At 41.2% G+C, this 19,671-nt stretch overlaps 1 protein-coding gene across 7 annotated transcripts in view; it reads right to left on the bottom strand.

The window, feature by feature from the left end:
• Nucleotides 1–19,671, bottom strand: part of LUZP2 (leucine zipper protein 2) — a 304,222-nt gene that overhangs the window by 118,052 nt on the left and 166,499 nt on the right. For all 7 annotated transcript variants that reach the window (XM_075567272.1, XM_075567271.1, XM_075567278.1 and 4 more), the window contains 3 exons: nucleotides 18,834–18,904; nucleotides 15,859–15,940; nucleotides 15,241–15,303 (listed from right to left, as the gene is read on the bottom strand). In XM_075567272.1, coding sequence (XP_075423387.1) covers nucleotides 15,241–15,303; nucleotides 15,859–15,940; nucleotides 18,834–18,904 — 216 coding nt within the window. The remainder of the gene's footprint in view (nucleotides 1–15,240; nucleotides 15,304–15,858; nucleotides 15,941–18,833; nucleotides 18,905–19,671) is intronic.

Genomic DNA, 19,671 nt, shown 5'->3' with positions numbered 1-19,671 from the left:
TCTGGCATGATTTTGTTGGGGGATATTAGATTCAAGTTGGATCTGTGGAACTTACATTTTATTTGAAGGTAGAGGGGTCCTTTGTCATTGAGCGCCCGGTGTACCATACTGAGGAGTTTAAAGGTTGCTCTTTGCTTGGTGGGCAACCAGTGATGTTTTTTTTTCAATTGAGGGGTGATATGGTCGAACTTCCTGGTGCCACTGATAAGTCTGGCTGTGGAGTCCTGGATCGCATGGAGAGTAGAAAAAAGGTAGGTCGGCATTCCTAAAGTACGTAGAGAAAGTTATTACTGTCCCGTCAAGAAAGGACCAGCGCAATTGTGACAGTGGTGAGGGCTTTGTTTGTCAGGAGATGTGCAATCCTCTTTATCATTCTCAGAGCATTGACTGAAGCTTTAGCTATGGCATTGACTTGGGATGTGCGGGTGGCTCTCGGGACGTGAGGGTAGCTCGGAAAGTTTGGGCAACTCGGGATGTGAGGGTTACTTGGGATGTTAGGGTGACTCGGGATGTTAGGGTGACTTGGGTTCTGAGGGTGGCTTGGGATGTGAGGGTGGCTTGGGTTATGAGGTTGATTTGGTCATTCAGGATCACTCTTACAGTACATTTCTTACTTGTGTTTTTGTAATGTAACTGCTGTTAAATATGGAAAGTCAGAGTTCCTGAGCTCTTGCAATTTGTTCATTGGTAGAGGGGTCCTTTGCTTGTAGAATCATTATTTCAGTCTTATCAGGGTTAAGTTGAAGTAGGTTAGAAGTCATCCATTCTTGGATGTCATTAAGTAATTGAGTAAGCGAATCGGCTACTTCCTTATGATTATTGGATGCTCCAATGTATATCTGAGTGTCATCAGCATAAAGATGGAATCTATGTCCTCTTTGCATTCCCTATCCCATCCAGTCTTAGCACAGGTTGTACAAGAAATGTCATATTAATAGCAGTTCTATATAGCTGGCCAAGGATATTAAGAAAACTATGTGAATTACAATTCTGCTTTCAGTATAAAGCTGATGTAAAAATATAACTTATTTTTAGTTTATAATTCTAAATATATTTCATATTGGAATGTATTTAGCTTCTTTTCCATTTTTCTTGAAATGTTCTCATGCTTGATACAAGATATTAAAAACTATCTGTGTGTACAGTAGGAAATAGTTTTTTTTATACTGTATATCCTTGATGCGGATCCAGCACAAATCCATTCCAGAAAAGAGAGTACAATATAGGGATTAAGCTTTTAATAAAAATATTATCAAGTCAAAAGAACATCTGGATAATTTTGAATAGTATTTTCGATGAACAAGCCTTTGGTGACAGTTCTTGGGTCCAAGACATTAATTATTGATGCAGGGTGGTGTTTTTTCTGGAGTATATTTATGATTGCATACACAAAGGAGTCAGATGGAAAGCGATCCTATTTAGATTATATACTTGGCATAGTGTACAGTTATAAATATTATAGTTATTTATGTGTAAATAGAAATGCTCTTTATATTACACAGCAGGAAAAATGACGAGACAGAAAACATTTTGGGAGATGTAATCAATTTTCCATTTCATTTTTACTTTAGATCTTCTAAACAGTATCCAAAGTGCATTCAATTTACATTTCATGTTACAGTTCCAGGGAGAGGAAAGTATTTTATCTGATGTTGTTCACTACACCAGCTGTGTGACTGCAGTGTACGGAGGGTGGGAATAGGACCTGGTATTAAGCTATGGGCTCTCTAATACAACATAAATGCTTACATGGGCTAAATCCCATTCAAAGCACTTAATATCTGGATAGAGTATTATATGAATCTTAACCCCTCTGCTTCCCGGGGGAGAATGAGTCATTTGATTGTATCTATTCATATTTTATGGAAGCGTAACACACAGTAAAGCTTAGGATAAGGCAGTCATTCCCCAAAGTAATGCAGTATGTATATTTATCAAAGTCCCCTGGCCGCAAAAGTGGGTCAAACAATCATATTCGATTATTAAAGATAAATGGACAGTAATGGAGAATTGTTTTACTCATGTAAATTTGATGCCGTTTTTCTTATCTCGGGTTAGCAGCCAGGACTGCTATATATATTTAACCCTTGTTGGATGTTAAAAGAGGGTTTGCACCAGTTCTTGTCCTTTGCTGCACTTTTCTGCACTGAATCACATGCCCTACTAGCAGCAGGGGGCTTAAGTTAAGATGAAGTATGTGCTGTACTTATAGGTAGAGGTGTGCAGGGCCGACGAGAGGGGCTGGGAGCCAGTACAAACTACCGGGGCCCGACGGTCCGGAAGGTGAACCGTGGCCCGACTACAGTATGTTGCATATGTCATTATTTGTCACTCGTTGCTGCCGCCCTTTTTCTCCTTCTGAATCGCAGTGTCAAATGACGCGTGGACGTCACCAATGTGACATCACATGGCGTCTCATAGCAACGCGACCTCGCTGCACCAAATTACGTTATGATGTTGCGTTACCATGGCAATGTGATCCATGTGATGTCACGCAGCATCATTTGATGCTCTGGTGGAGAAGGAGAGCGGCAGCAAGAAGGCAGCCGCCACAGCTAAGTGCGGGAGAGAAAAGAGTTGCTGGCGGGCCCGAAAAATTATTTTCACCGGGGTCAGAACGTGCTCTCGATGGCCCAGGAGGTGTGTGAACTTGTCCAAATTCACTACAAGTTAAAGTGAGATAAAAAGAGAGACAGACACATGGAGAGATAACTGTAAACACATTGTAGATACCTGGGGTAAGCAAATTTGACTATGCAAAGTATATTCAAATGATGTAAATTAGCATATATCACAGGTGTTTCAGGTGTGTACACATGTATATTCACATGCCGTGTTCACTCCGGCATTTTATTATGTCATAAAGACGGAGCCAGAATTACTGTCCCTTACTGTCCCTGCAGCCTCAGAAAGACAGGCAAAACCCCTGCATCTCCGGGGACAGTGATATTTGTGGCTTCCTGCAGGGGGTCCGTTCTGCTGAATGGGACACCCTACTGAGAATTTCTCACTGCCAGGGAAAGCAGCGGGATCTGAACCATAGATTCAACCAGCACCGAGAAATCCGAGTTTGGCTACATCCATATGAGCAAGAACACAACGATTCGGAGGCTACCTGCGCCCTTCATGAATAACACAAATACAAAATATCCACGCCCAGGACACCTCACAGACACTCCAATCAGGAAACTGGAAATGATAATGTCATTTCCTTCTATGCTTCTGTTTCTTATCCCCTGCGGAATTCCATAACTGTAAGAATAAACCTCTGTTGAGATGGGGGATTTTTATTACCTTATTTTCTTTTAAATGTTTTTATTTTCACTATGCAGACACAAGTGTTCATGAACAATTACAGATACGGCATCTTCCAAAGAATACGTTTCCTACCTAAATGTGTGTGTGGGTTGTGATGGGTATTTATTTATTTATATGTGGATATTTTCTATTTGTGTATATCCCTGATAAAGGGTGTTGGGGGCATGCAAAATTTTGTCCTCATCTTCTGCCACATATGGCATCATTAAAGTACCCTAATGAGTGACTTTTACATAGCAATCATACAGTATGTTCTTGATGAGTTGGGTTATTTGTAGAGTTACTAGAACATGGATGGCATCCCAAAGAGAAAGGTTTGGGGTACAAAGAAGAAAACCATTAAGGCCAAGAGCCATAAAGCTTTGTTATTGATTTAACAAGGTGTTAACTTAAGTTACTGCATCATTCATTGCTAACAGGTATCTCCACAGCTCACTAACGCACGTTAAGTGCTGCTTTCAGTCGTAACTAGATATGGGCGCCTTATTTGACGGATATGGATCCGCCGTGGATCCGCCGTTTCCTTTGGTCCGCGGATTTCAGCGGATCAATCTCAAGAATGGTGATTCGCCTTTTGCGGATTTATTTTTTTTATTTATTTTTTTACACCGACAGTCCATCCGAGAATTCTGCAATCCGCTGACGGATTTTAAGAATCCAATCCGTGGATTCAGCAGCCCTTGAAAGATAACAAAATATAACAATACGAATAATCCTGCATGTATCCCTTCCTGTCAAAGGCTGAGACAGGAGAAGCAGGGGTACAGGAGCAGTTGCTTGTTGAAGGGCCCCTCCTATATAGTACAGTGTGCCCCTCCTTACCCCCTCTAATGAGGAATTAAAACGAGTGATATGTCTCCAAAGTTTCTGGTCACCGACCGAAGTGAGCAACTGAATACTGAATAACTATTTAGGAAAAGCGTATTTTATCAGCTGATTTTTAACATGTAACCCTTAAGATTTGTCGCTTGGAGCGATTTAACGAGCATCTCCACCAGTTACATGATGCAGTGGTGCACAACCGATGGGTCGCGACCCACTTGGGGGTCATTTGCAAATTTCTAGGGGTCGCCAAAACATTAGAGAATTAACTCTGCAAGGGGTCCCTGCTTCTGAATGGGACCCCCGCAGCATTAATCTCCTTCCCGAAACTACAGAAACTAACTTGCACTACAGCAGCCGCAGACCGTCTCTCTTCATCTCCCCATCAGCAGCAGCCTCTCCGAGTCTGTTCAGAGCCTGCATGACGTTGTAAACGCTCGAATATGGTCATATCCATATATGGGCATAATAATTACATGTCCTTGTATAGCGCTGTTAGTTTTACGTAGCGTTTTACAGAGACATTTAGCAGGCAGAGGTCCCTGGCCCGTGGAGCTTACAATCTATGTTTTTGGTGTCTGAGGCACAGGGAGATAAAGTGACTTGCCCAAGTTTACAAGGAGCCGACATCAGGAATTGAATCAGGTTTCCCCTGCTTCACACGCTCAGTGCCAGTCAGTGTCTTTACTCACTGAGCCACTCCTTCTCCCATATCCATATTCAGGCGTCTACGACGTCATCCAGGCTCTGAACGGTGCCGGAGAGACTACTGCTGCTTGGGGAGATTGGGAGAGAGACACAGAGAGAGACGAGCTGCTGCTGACTGCTGCTGGGGAGATGGAGAGAGACAGGCTGCTGCTGACTGCTGCTGGGGAAATGGAGTGAGACACAGAGAGAGATAGGCTGCTGCTGACTGCTGCTGGGGAAAAGGAGAGAGACACGGAGAGAGACAGGCTACTGCTGACTGATGCTGGGGAGATGGAGAGAGACGGGCTGCTGCTGACTGCTGCTGGGGAAAAGGAGAGAGACACGGAGATAGATGGGCTGCTGCTGTAGTACATGTTACTTTCTGTAGTTTTAGACAGAAGACGCATGCTGCTGGGACCCCATTCAGGAGCAGGGACTCCCACAGAGTTAATTCTTACTGTTTTCTAGGCTGTAAGCGAGGGGGGTGGGGAGAGAGCGCTTGCGTAGTGGATATATAAAAATAGGGGGCGTGGCTAAAAAAAAAAGTTGTGCACCGCTAACATGGTGCATACTACCATCTTTTTAGCAGTCCATTGGAAATGTGTGTGTGTCTCTTATCTTCCTTTAACCCCTTCATCTTTGGAAAGGCAATCTCAACATTAATGTGCATTAAAGATTGGGGCACGTAAGGTGTCGAATGGCATAGGTATATAAATCGGAGAGGAAAGATCCCTTAATGATTCACTCTACTTAGCTAATCAAAATAATAAATTTTTATTCAAAATCAAGTAAACACTGTAAACACTAGAAGTGATTAAAACCTAAAGGGATGCGCTGTGAGAGACCAAATATATAGGTTTCTCTATTTGTCAAATGGCATGGGTATATTAACCCCAAACAAGCCAAATATGCTGGGTGTATCTTGCAATAAGTGCAAGGTGTGAGATTTACACCCAAACGTTCAGTACAGTGTTGTAGATACAAACCCCTATGGGGCTGAGGTATGAAAATAGGGTAATCCTGCCAGATGTGGTGATTAGTGCTCAATCATGTTGTGTGACATCATATACTTAATATTGTATGTACAACCGCACTACTAGTAATACAGGTATTAAAGTAATAGACAGGGTGCAATAAATGACACCCTAGCAGTGATACATAGGTAACCGACCCAACAACAAAGGATCATAAATCAATATCAGTTAATCCTATTGGAGATAAATAACGTGGACTCTACTCACGGTACCAAATAGTATCTGCAGACCTGCGTTCACTCGTTATTGCTGACATTCACAGCAGCACATTTGCAACACTCATATACCTCACTCTAGCTAGTGGGATCCACATTTGTGGCCCACATCTTTGTTAAACTATACAAGCAGCTGTACTCCGGCAGACAAAGACAAAACACCTATGTGTTTGTCGCGCAACCAACGTCACTGTGACGTCATCCCGACGTGCGTTTCGTTCCTAGGGGACGGAACTTCTTCGAGGGTGGGAGGCTCCCTGAAAGGACCTGCTTCTTAAAGGCTGAGGTTGCCATGGTGATAACATGACGTCATCAAATGGGAGTGAACCTGTCATTCGATGCAACGCTGACCGGCACACCACATACATATACTGATGTTGATATTGCCTCAAACAGGACAAAGCCTACTAATCTAAAAATAAGGTAAGTGTAACATTAAAATAAACATACCACAGGAGCTAATGACTTGGGTTGGTGTTCTTTCTAGCTACTATTGTGCTCAGCATGGTGACATATTGGTGCTGTTTGGTATTCAAATATAATGGCACAATGTCAGTGCTAAGTCAATGAGTATATTTATAGAGCATATAACCAATGTACCATATAAGTCTAATGGAATCTATCAATATCACCATAGCCTGAGTTGATGTTCTGTTACCATAAAACAATAACATTAGAACTATTGCTATAGGAATGCAGAGTAATTAAAATCCTCATTCAAACCATTTGTGGATTGTGTTCCCAGGTTGAAGATCCATCTTGCCTCCTTTCTTAGCAAGGCATTGTCTAAGTCACCTCCGCGAAGTCCTAAGGTGACATGTTCAATTCCTTGAAATTGAACACATGTTATGTCCCCTCGATGTAACAAATTTGTGTCATGCTAAGGGTAATCCATATTGTTCCTAATGGTACTTGTATGCTCTAAAATGTGGCGACGCAGTTGGCGTGATGTTTTGCCAACATACATCATGCCCCATTTGCAAGTAGCTAGGTAGACAACTCCACACGTTTTACAATTGATAAAATCTTTGATGGTATATCTTTTAGAACCACTTACATTTTGAAAAGTTGTTTGGGGGTTAATGAGACTGCAAGCTTTGCAGATCTCACATTTAAAGGTGAAAACTGTGGTGTTCGTCAGCCATGTTGCCATTGTTGGTGTTTTGTAATGGCTGTGAACAAGAGAGTCTGACAGATTTTTAGATCTTCTGTAAGTGATGGAGGGGGTGTCAGAAAGCACTTTCCTATATATTTCATCTACTAGGAGGATGTACCAGTGCTTCTGGATCACTCGTTTAATTTCCCTCCATTGTTTGCTGTATGTGCCAATAATTCTAATTGGACTTAGCTGGTTCTCAATAGTTTCTTTTTTGCCATACAGCAAGGTATTTCTGTCTGACTTTTTGGCACGTGTATACGCCTTGTTAATGCAATTTTTGCTGTAACCCCTATTCAGGAATTTTTTACTCATCACCTCTGACTGCTTCTCAAAGTCTTTAACAGTGGAGCAATTTCTTTTTACCCTTAGAAATTGTCCCACTGGTATACCCTCGACTGGTGGTTTAGGGTGGTGGCTTGTGAACAGCAGTAAGTTATTAGTAGCTGTAATTTTTGTGTGAAACGTAGATTGCAGTAAGCCTTGTTCATCTTTGAAAATTTCCAAGTCTAGAAAAGTTATTCTGTCTTGGTTATTCTCACTGGTAAGTCGCAAGTTGTGATCATTTTGGTTCATAATCCTTACAAAGTTATTAAACTCTACCACTGTTCCATTCCACAGACACAGCATGTCGTAAATGTAGCGAGACCACAGTTCGACGTGCTGTGTATGTGTGTGCATGGCTTCGGTGAAAACTTTAGTCTCCTCCCACCATCCAAGGTAAATATTGGCATACGTCGGTGCACACGTTGTGCCCATCGCCGTCCCTTGTAGTTGGTGGTAGAAGGTACCTTTAAACAGAAAATAGTTATGTTTTAGTACGAAATTGAGGAGTTCGAGTACAAAATCATTATGTTTTTGACATTCTGAACTTCTAGCTTTTAGAAAATGTGACACTGCCATAGTCCCCACTGGATGTTGTATACTCGTATACAGTGATTCTACATCTAATGATGCTATGAATGTATTTTTAGAAATTTGTATACCATCTATTTTCCTCAGAATGTCTGTGGTATCTATCGTGTGGGGCGGCAGACTGGTCACATATGGTCTTAGGACTTGATCTAGATAAGCACTAGCATGTTCATTAAGAGACTCAATTCCGGAGACAAATGGTCTTCCTGGGGGATTTTTTGTGTTTTTATGGAGTTTTGGTATACTATAAAATGTGGCCACTTTTGGCTTGTCAACCAACATGTATTTGTATTCCTGTTGTGATATCACTTTATTATCTAGGCCTTCGGAGGTCTTTGAAATAAGTGATAGTTGGATCACAAGGTAATACTTCATAACAGCTTTTGTCACTAAGTAGCCTAACATTTTCTGATACATATCTGTCTTCCTCCATAATAACAATATTTCCCCCTTTATCAGAGGGTTTGATTATAATCCCCATTAATTCTGTTAGTTCTTTTAAGGCATTTTTTCTTTTTTTGTCATATTTTCCTGTCGCCCTCTCAAGGGTAATGTTTGTAAATCCCTTGTTACCAATTTGAGAAACATGTTGATATTAGTGTCCGTACTCATTGGTGGTGTAAAACGACTTTTAGGTCTGAGGGTGGTAAAGGGGCCGAGGCCTGGTTCTTTATTATTCTCATCTTCTAGGGACATAAGGTTTCTTAGGTGTTCAAAGTCTTGATCTTCAGCTAGATCCAGAAATTCCTGGGGTAATGTTGATATTTCCCTCCTTTTGTGGAATTTCTGTAGAGCTAGTTTGCGGCCAAAGAGGTTCACGTCTTTGACCCAATTAAATAGATCAAAATTACAAGATGGAGTAAATGACAGACCTTTTTTCAAAACCTGTTTTTGTAAGGGTGTGAGGGAAATGGTGGTTAAATTTATCACTTGAAGTTCATTGTGATCTTTTATTGGGGTTGGCGATGATGCCTCCTCCAATTCCTCCCCCTGCCCCTGTATCCCCATATTTCTCTGTTTCTTAGTTTTTCCCTTGCCTCGTCTGTTTTTTTGCCCCTTCCTCTTGGACCACCACCCCGTCCACTCCTTCCCCTTTGTGTCTCTAAAAAAGACTGGGGGTGAGTATTACTTGTGTTGTCTAAATTGGTGGTACTCTCCTCAATATCCGAGTTTTCCCACTCAGTGGACGATTCCTGATACACTTTATGTTGATTTTTATGTGGTTTGTAAATGTTGCCTGTTTTTAAATCATTAGCGTCTCTCAGAAATTTCTTGTGCTTACGTTCCTTTATTTCTTTTGTGAATTTTTCAATATTCTTCTTCAATTTTAATTCTAACTCCACGAAGTCAGATTCCTTAGACCACTTATTTGTCTGTGTGAGCTCCAAATCTAACTCTACAGTCGCCTCTTCCAGCTTTGTGGACTCATATTGAATTAATAAAGTCATTAATTCATTTGAGCATGTAAAAAGTGCACTTTCCCACTTTTTAATGAATGGTTCATCCTGAACCCCAAAAGCTGGAAAGGTGTTAATTCTTAAACCACGTGGTATAAACCCTTTCGTTATGTAATTACGCAGACTAGTAGTCTCCCAGAACAGTCTGATTTCTTTTTTGAATTTTTTCTCCAAGCATTAAAGATTGGGGCACGTAAGGTGTCGTATGGCATAGCACAGTTTAGCGAATATGGGCCTGGATCCCTAGTGGATATTTCTACTCTGACTTGATGGGGGGAAATGGAGGCTAGTTTACTAGTCAATCCCCTGGCACTAGCCCCTGGCACTAGGCAGTGATTCATGTAATGAAGCTCCTAGTTACCTTGTTACCTAATAGCAAGAAGGCAATAGGTATGCAAGTTTGATGCTTGTATCATAAGAAATTTGGATATTTTAACTGACCTATAATATTAATGTAGCACACTTTCCCCCACCCCCTGGGAGATATGGCGGCTACCATGTGTGTGGTGCATTACCTGTGGCTCACAGGAGGGCTGAGCCTCCGCTGCTGGGAGCCTGGGGTGTGTCTGATCCATCTGGTGACAGCGCCTCCACCTGCGCAGGACCCTACAATGTGGGATAACCCCGTTACAGGACCCCACGCAATGAAACACACACTGCTAAGAGTAACAGTTTTACTGTACGCAATAGAACAATCACAATGTATAATCCCACCAACTAGGCCACGCACGGCCCTACCCTCCAGTACCTTTCCACACCGTGTCCACAGCTGGATAGATAGTCCCCCAATGTTCAGAGGGGCCCTTGGGTACCCAACCACCCTGGTGTTCACAAGTAGCAATTCCCACCCAAGTGTGTGTACAGCGCTGCCCCACTAGTGTGTGTACAGTTGGTGCAATTGTTGTATCTGCCGGGTGCTCCGGCACCCGGGAAAGCAGACTGCCGACGAAGGTCGTACTGTCCCACGCCGTCAGCGATGAGACAGCCTCCGCATTGGGTGGTTTCCGTCAGGAGTGTCCCACCATTACAGTCTCTTTCAAGAGGGTGGTCTGGTCCCAGACCACCGAAGTGCCAGTCCGCAGCCGTGTCCTGGCTGTATACCTGAACTGATGGCGCTGAGCGGGGCAAGGTGCCCTGTGGAATGCAAGATGGATGCAAGATGGCGGCGGCCGGTGGAATCGGGCCGCTGCGAGCCTCCGGTGCACCGATGCGCTCCGTAATTGCCCGCACTGCCTCCACCACCTCCCGGCACTCGTCTATGCGCACACATTGTGCCGCTGGCATCTGCGTGGCCCCACACACTCCCTGAGGTAAGGGGACCTAGCGAGGAACCCAGCTATATTAACATTGTAACATAGTAGGTTGGAAAAATGACTTGTCTTGTTGAGTTTAAAGCATATATGAAAAAATATGTTAATCTCTCAATGTTAGTAGGGTTTGCAAAATACAGAAAGTGCAAACTGTTGGAGAAATAAAGGCAAAATTTGAATTACAAACCAAATCTGACATTTACGAGTACTGAGTTTAGTGTGATTTATCAGGATTGATAGCAAAAATGTAAATCATGGCAAAACATGTCTCTCCGGTATTAAAGTCATGGCTCTAAAATTATATCCGATATACAGTAAGTGACCTCTATGTCATTGGGCTAAGACATGGAGATGGTGAATTTATGTGCCCTAAAAATAGAGGCAATAATAAAGAAATTCAGGCTTTGAAATTGGAAAAGTAAGGTGAGCGAATCATAAAACTGCAGTGAAAGTTTTTTGATGCTATGGTACAAGATATAGACAGAGGCATCACAATGCACATTCCCTTTGCTTGCTTCCTCTTTCATTAAAATATAATGACATGCAAATTACTTATTTTATATTACTGCAAACACAAACATAATCCCAAGAAAGTCAATAATTATAGAAGCTGGTTTTCTTAGAGCTATAAATCTGCAAAGGCCAGTTTTGTGTGTGGCGGTGTGAGTTTATGTATGGCAAACCGAGACCATTTAGAGAGAATAAAAAAAAAAGTTATAGCCTAAAAAAAAAAAGAAGAGTTCTGCTGTAAAATGTAAAATATGCAAATATGAGATAAATCTCCTCGCTGCTCCCATTAATCAAAGGATCAGATTTCCAAGAAATGGAAGCATGAGTCAGATATGATACATCTTTTGACAGGCATCTGTTACAAAGCAAGAAAATTGATGCACGAGTTATAAAAGCTGAATAAGAAAGGGTTTTTCATGTACGAGAGTTTTCTGGAGCTATTTATATAGTTCCCCAGGAGATAAAGGTGAGATCTTGGGTTTACTCTGCTCACTGGGCCCAAGTCATTTAATTACACCAATTTCTAATTCTAACCCATTAGCAATAATGCAGAGCAATGAGGTGCATTACCTAAATAATCATTTGGCACAGTCTATAGTCATACATGTATAATACTTAATGCCCAGATTCACGGAGCTCCATTGAATCAGGGGAAATTACAGCATTAGTAATCTCGTTATCACGTTTTTCAGGAAAATATTATGAGAAAAAAGGCTTGCGTTGAGGGAATAACACACGCAACAACATTGGTTTAAATGCAGCTGCACTAACCCGTGCGTACAATATCGCACTGCGTTAACAGGAGTAATGTGTTTAACGCCTCTTACGTAATGTTACTGGAAGCAGGAACAGACGTTATATTTCCTGAGTTAATGCTCTGTTTACTGAGATTGTTATGTGCAACGACAATAGTACAATAGAACATGAGCTCATTAAAATAGGCACAACACATGAATTCATGATAACGCTACAATATATAATGTTACCTTTCCAAACTCTGAAATAGAGCTTGGAGGGGACAAAATGTCAAGAACTGAGGATACAAGTTAATATATATTTTTAAAATACTAACATCTTCGTAGCCAGACGTTCATGGTTATGACTTTAATAACGTACCGTCATTTCCCATCGTTAACCTTAATGGATGTCATTTGCATATCATTTTTACTAATGGCCATTATGTCTAAAACTATGCTTTTTACGGTAGTAAAACTGGGGTTAACGTTACAATATTAATTTTAGGGAATAGTATACTAGTGCACTGGGTTAATGTCACGTTATGTAGCCTAATAGAGCTCAGTCAATCTGGCCCAAAGTGGTTTTACTAGTACGGACATAGATTCAAACTTCTTATTTAGCATCTTTGACTGTGATAAACATAACAGACATACTGTACAGTAACTTAGTGAGAAGGAGCAGCTCAGTGAGTACGACACTGATTCTATGCTTCAAACTTAATGAAACTGAGTTTGAATCAGGGAAACCTGGTTCAATTCCCCGTGTCAGCTCCTTGTGACCCAAGACAAGTCACTTTATCTTCCTGTGCCCAGGCACCAAAGCTTTAGATTGTTAGCTCTATGGAGCAGACAGTGTCTGTAAAAAATTCTATGTACTGTGTACTGTGCACTATACTTCAATTGTGACGAGATTTGAGTCCCATTGGGAGAAAGGCACAGTACGATATAAAGTTATTGTTATTAGGAAGATTTCCTACTTTTTTTGCTATATTTAATATTCATTAGCATTTGGATAACTAGACATTCATCTTACTCTATTTACAAAGCCAACAAATAATAATATTTTTTACCCTCTGACTGTGATGTAATTGAAGAAAAACTAAAGTATACCCCACAAATTGTCAATAGATGTGGCAACGACTTTGCCACATACTGTACAGAAGATTTCAAAATAACATTGCTCCGTTCCGAAGTTACAGTCATCGTATTGGTCTAATCAGAGATTTTTCCATTTGCTCTCAGTTTTTCTCATTTTTAAGCCAAATTGTTTGCCTCTGGTTTCCATAAAAAAAATTGTCTAATACACTTCATTATACCATAACATCATCTCACAAAGGTTATAGGTTTGGACTTAAATGGACCTTATGTTGCAAACTTAGCAGTTGGGAAATGTTGTCTCATGTATTTAATTCCTTTTTAAACAGACAACCATCGCAAAACCGATAAGTATGAACCAAGCCAGCAAACATGGTAATGTGCCAAGGATCAATAATCCTAAATAGTTTCTAAAATTGTGTCTAACGACAGTGAAAATATCTCTGTGACGTGTGTAGTCCAAAACAGCTGTCCAATCCACAAAACAAGAAAGCAGAATCCTAATAGCTGAAGGAGTATAGGGTTATCCAGGAGAAACAGCAGACAAGCTTTCAAGGAAACTGCAGTCCCTTTTTATACTTACAGGAAGATCACTTTGGTGTGATATATTTAAAACAAAAGTACAGCAAAATAGTACATTGACTTGTCTCACACAGATTGTCCAAACCTGTCCACTCTCACAGATCATGTCGCATTTACTGTAACTAGTTAACTTTCTCTAAAGAGAAAGATCTTGTGTGCTCCAGCCATATACAGTACATGCATGTGCTTTTTAGTATCATTACACTGGGAACAGGATGTTCATTTTAATGACCCAGTTGGATGTCCGTTTTAACAAATCATGCTTTATGTCCCCGGGCCGATATTGTCAGATGATGGACAGTCCATGCTCTTCTGATGTCGGGTACAGAGGATCAAAGCCTGAGCTGAACAATCTACTGTCATTAGTGAATATACAGTACAGGGGCTGACAAGGTAAAGGCGCCTCTACGTGGAAAGCGGAATCCAGCCTCAGATTACATAATGAGCACCTTTCCAATGAGTGACAAGCTACCAAAGTGTCACTCATTTCTAAATAGCTTTGATATAGTCCTTGTCTGCCTATTTGTACATTCAGTACTGGACTCATTTGGCACCTTTCTTATCACAAAAGAAAGATAAATAGTTGATTCAACAATGTATGTGATATTAATATTGTACTCATCATATCAATGGATAAGAAAGTAATGGCAGCACAGCTCAAATAGAGGAGTTATTAAGTGTCCTTAGGACAGGGGCGCTAAACTCCAGTCCAAGCCCCCCACCCCCACCACAACAGGTGAGGTTTTCAGGATAATCTTGCCTCAGCACTGGTGGCTCAATCAGTCCCTGCTTCAGCACAGGTGGCTCTAATTGAGCCACCTGTGCTGAGGAATCCTGAAAACCTGCCCTGTTTGGGGGGGCTTTAGGACTGGAGTGGAGCCCCCCTGCCTTAGGATGTACAGTATCGGTTCAGGGTGCAAACGCATGCAGATACAGAAACAATCTACCATAATCCATACAGAACCAGAATAGAGTTCATAGATTGAAAAGTTACAGATGTAGCCGGGGTTATTGCACCCGCAGACGCGTTATGTCGCGTTATGTCGCGATATTCTGTGATACTCTGCATCATCAGTGCCATTCAATCCTTTGGAAAATCGGATATATTCGCCATTAGAACGCGAAATTCTACATTATGAGCGAGTGCAATAACCTTTTGCTACATCTATATATCATCAAACCTGAATCATTACATTAAGATTTGGATGATGTAACCATTAAATCTTTCAACGCTATTTTGGTCCTGGTCTTGTCATATTCTGTACACATACGCCAGCTCGTCTGCGTAACATCACGTTACTAAGTCTCTGATGAGGATGACTCAGACCACTGAAATATTGATAGTAAAAATAAAATCTTTAATGTGTCAAGGTGACTTGCTGATCTGAAATATTATTTTTACCTCATTCTGGAGATCTCTAATCATTTTACTCTTCCTTTCCATTTCAGTCTTTAAGAAATTGATCTGAAAGAGAAAAGTTTGTTGACAATGTAAATGATAGTTAATCATGTTACACCAACAGTAATTAGTGCAAACTTCATCTTGACGTCATTGAATTTTGCATGCAATATATTGTTATATACGGTATGTGTATGTATATACATGCACACATAGCTACGTTAAAAAATAAAATATATATATATATATATGATAACATTGATTTATATTTTGCACCAATTAAATGGAACTGTATCTATGCCATAAAAAAAATATAACACCCATTTTCAATAGGGGTGGGGGGTGGTGGAGATAAATGTAGATTCTTTGCGGATTCACTGTGGTAATGAGAGAAGGAGTTCTTCAATATCCTGTACATACCGGCATTGCTATTAATGCAACACCCGCCACTACTTCTTCATTCTCACAAAGCCAGGCCATTACCAAAGAGGCTTTTATGCAACATCAAAGCTCTTTAATACCCAACAAAGGTGCACTGACCTAACAGAAAGATCACAAACAGGAAATGGAAAAGATGGCAGGAAACGGTAATTGGAAGGACACGTGATAACAAACACTTACTGTGGCCTGCTGTTTCTCTGCCTTTTCAGCTGCCTCATTAAGTTGCTTTGTGAACGCTTCCTGCAGGGATTTCATTTCTTCCCTAGTTTGTTAAAAAGGAACAAGATAAACTTAGCAAGTGGACTCCCCATTAGCAAGATGTTTTTTTTCCCCTTGTGTGTGTGCGTGTGTTAATACAGTATGGTCTTTAAAGAGAAATTATCTGTTCAGAAGCAGAATGTCATATTCATGTGGCAAGTTCTGAGGGGGCCATTACAAAAGCAAAAACACGAAGGTGAAGAACAAGTCATTTTCTTTTGACTCGATGAGGGTGGTATATAGAATTGTACTTAAATACTGTAATTTTGGAGCAATTGAAAACAATTAAGACCGTTTCATGCAAAACTCAAAATGTGTTGTCTGCACAAATAATAAATCACTCGTTTGTGGGTCACGGGTTCTTGGGAGCAGAGTTCTTTTTTTTAATAATTGTACAATGCAGAGATACAGTACAATTAGAGATATGAGAGGTTGGCTAAGAACTGCAGAAGAATCACTTTAATGTCTGGGATTTAAAATGCTTCATTTGAATACTGGAGTTTGGCTGCATCACACTGGGGAGTGTTCGGGGATGAATAAGTAATGTAGTAGTAAGAACACTTGAAGCCGATGAGCCCAGTTTGAAGCCAAGTGTCCTATCTTTTTTGTGGCATTGAGCAAGTTACTTCATATCCGTGTGTTTAGGCACCAAAATGCTATTGTAAGCTTTCAGTGCAGCGCCACATTGTATGGACATATTTATTTATGTAACAGGGTATGTCTTTTCTGCTTATCTTTCCCTGCCCTGTTATGAAAGTCTTGCTAGCTGCAGGCTGTAAGGGGTTAATCTGTGGGCTTGTTGACCCCCCTCATGCCCCTCTTATGAGTGACAGAAGTAAGGTAGTGACTCATGGCCTGTGTAAGCCTATCTTGTATAGGTATAAACCATTAGCCCGCCCATTCTTGTTCCTCCTATGAGGGAATGCAAATGTAGTTGACTCCTGTTCCTGCTCTGGAGGAGAAAGGAAGCAGAGAGCTGTGAATCTCTCCCATAGTGAGATGAGCGCGCTCACTCTCAGCCTTGTGGCTGAGGGAACACCTGATCAAGGAAGATGACCCTATACCATCAGGGTCAAGCACCATCCAGAGGTTGGAACCCTCTGAACCCTTGCACCGCTGGAAAGATCTGATGCAGTGACTGCTGAATAAAGCCCCTTTGTTAATTATACAGCAGCCTGGATTGAGTCAGTGCATGTGGTGTATGGAAGATGTGCTTCAGCTAGGACTGTCTCTGGTCCTATCAGAACCCCCTGAAGCTGGAGGCGCTGACACGGAACTACAGATGATATCCAAAAGCCTCTCCTGATCTCCATATCATCGCAGATCAGCTCAGCTCTCCTGAACCTACAGGTGTGCCTCAGCACCGCACGGTAGCAATAGAGTGGATTTCCCAGCGGGTGGGGGAAACAGAGCTACATGTATATATCGCGCCATTCATGTAAAATAGCGCTTTACAGCAGTAATACACGTGACATCATATTATAACACATAATGGGAATAAGCGCGTCAAACGTAAAACAATAGCAAAAGGAGGGATTCACTAACCTATGATACGGGTTATCGTTTAGGATGAGTACGGTTTCACTGGTTGGTTATAAACAACTATGGGTTTTGTATTGGGCTGGGGCTTGGTTGGTTTTGGATTCTTTTTAAATATGAGAAGCTGAAAACAGCAGGAAATGTGCATTATTTTTGCGAAAATGTTGAAATTCCAACTTTATTTTTGCAACAGTTGAAGTTTTTTTTTAGTTCAATATCGCAAAGGGTCGCCCGATTTATTTAGAGAAGAGTAATCTGAGGGAGAGCCGCTCTCTGGCTTGGGCTCAAATTTTGCTCATATTCAAACATTTGGTACAAAGTTTGGACTTCGAACCCCCGAGAACCTCCCCATCTATAGTTATCCCATCAAGATCCAGCATGCAAGTCAGTTATGATAAAAGCAGTGAGATACAGTAAGTACTGTGCCTGCACTGATTATACAGATGCAGCCACCAGTATTAGAACTCGGGCCTGGGAAATTCTGGGGCAGATCCCGCAGTAAATGCTACAACATTACTGTGAGATTCTTATATGGCCCATCGGATTAACAAAGCGGGGGGTCCCTGCAGTCCCATTCAGTTTGAATCTCACAGAAATGTTGAGGCATTTACTGTGAGACTGCCCCAGAATCTGCCAGGTAAGTGTTCTTAATACTGGTGGCTGCATCTGTATGTGACCTAAAATGAACATTATATTTGAATGGAATATTTAATGGAATGGATTTTCAATTTAAGCATCTTTAGTGACTTTGATAGGATATATTAAATAACAATAAAAGGTGTTTTGGATTAAAGTAATAGAATATTACCAGTGAAAGCAAAGGGTATTTTCAAGAAGATTAATTGGATATATTCATGAGATTTCTATTGCAAGTATTTAACTATACCAATGAAACTCCAGTCCTCAAGCCCCCTCACCCCAAACCAACAGGTTATCTGTTCAGGGTATCCCTGCTTCAGCACAGGTGGCTCAATCAGGGGCTCATTATTGACTGAGCATCTGATTGAGCCACCTGTGCTGAAGCTGCAATAACCTGAAAACCTAACTTGTTGTGGGGGCTTGAGGACTGGAGTTGAGCCCCCCAGAGTTACAGTGGCGGCCGCCTTTAGCCTCGTGCGGCCGTTTCAGCGCAACTTTTAAAACCGCGGGCAGATGCAGTGTTTGATGCGGCATGTTCCGGTATTTAAAGCCGCGGCCGCGTGCATTGTATTAGCGCTGGCTCGGCATGAATGTGGCACGAACGCGGTGAAGTGCGTGGCATTCGGAAAAAAAATACCCAAACAAAATGGGAGATGTTGGAGAATAAAAGGGGCCGTGACAGTATACAATCATCAATATAAGTTTGCAAATAACCTTACCTTTGCTTTTCTTCTAATTCCAAAAGTTTTTGCACATCACTTTTGGCAGATGCCTCGTTATTTTTCAAAGACTAGAAAAAAAAAGTTCAAGAACATTATACGTAATTGTTGAAATGTTAAACAAGAAGTAAAGGACATCGGCCTACTTATCATCCCCTTAATCAAGTAGCCGTTACATGAATATAAGATCTTGCTATCGAAGTAACAGATATATAAAATGTTCTTCAACTCATTTATTGTTGGAGGGGTCAGAAGGATGTGATAGGATATGTGGTTAATAACAATGTTGCTCCTTAAATAATTAAACTGCAGCTGGTGATATTTGATATGAATACTGTAATTCCATCTAATTGAACATGCCATTTAAAACAGATCAAGTAAAATCACTACAGCAGTTTAATATTAAATATTTCGCTCTTGGGGCTAATTTCACAACCTCTAAGTAATACAGATGTAGCTAAGGTTATTGATGTTAGGTCTCCTAATGCAGAATATCACATGACCTCAGAACCTGCGATGTTGCCCCCCACCTTCCCCCACAACATCCCCCAAATAAAGCACACACACAGGTCTGGGGTACAATGGCGGTGGCTTTTATGTATATAAAACAAAAAGGGGGAGGTGCAAACCCTGCAGAGCGCTACCCCCACAGGTACGGCTAATTACTCTTAAAGCCCGTTGGGCAGGACCATCTTAACAGCATTATAGGCCCCCAGGCAAAGCAGTGCACTGGGCCCGGCCTACACAACCACTCACAGGAATAAAAATGTAAATTATCGATAAAATAAACTTATATTTATTGGTACCTCCAGACATAAAATGCAGACACGCCAACTCT

Source organism: Ascaphus truei, chromosome 12 (assembly GCF_040206685.1).
Source record: "Ascaphus truei isolate aAscTru1 chromosome 12, aAscTru1.hap1, whole genome shotgun sequence".
Lineage (NCBI taxonomy): Eukaryota > Metazoa > Chordata > Amphibia > Anura > Ascaphidae > Ascaphus > Ascaphus truei.
This window is presented reverse-complemented; position numbering and strand designations above follow the sequence as displayed.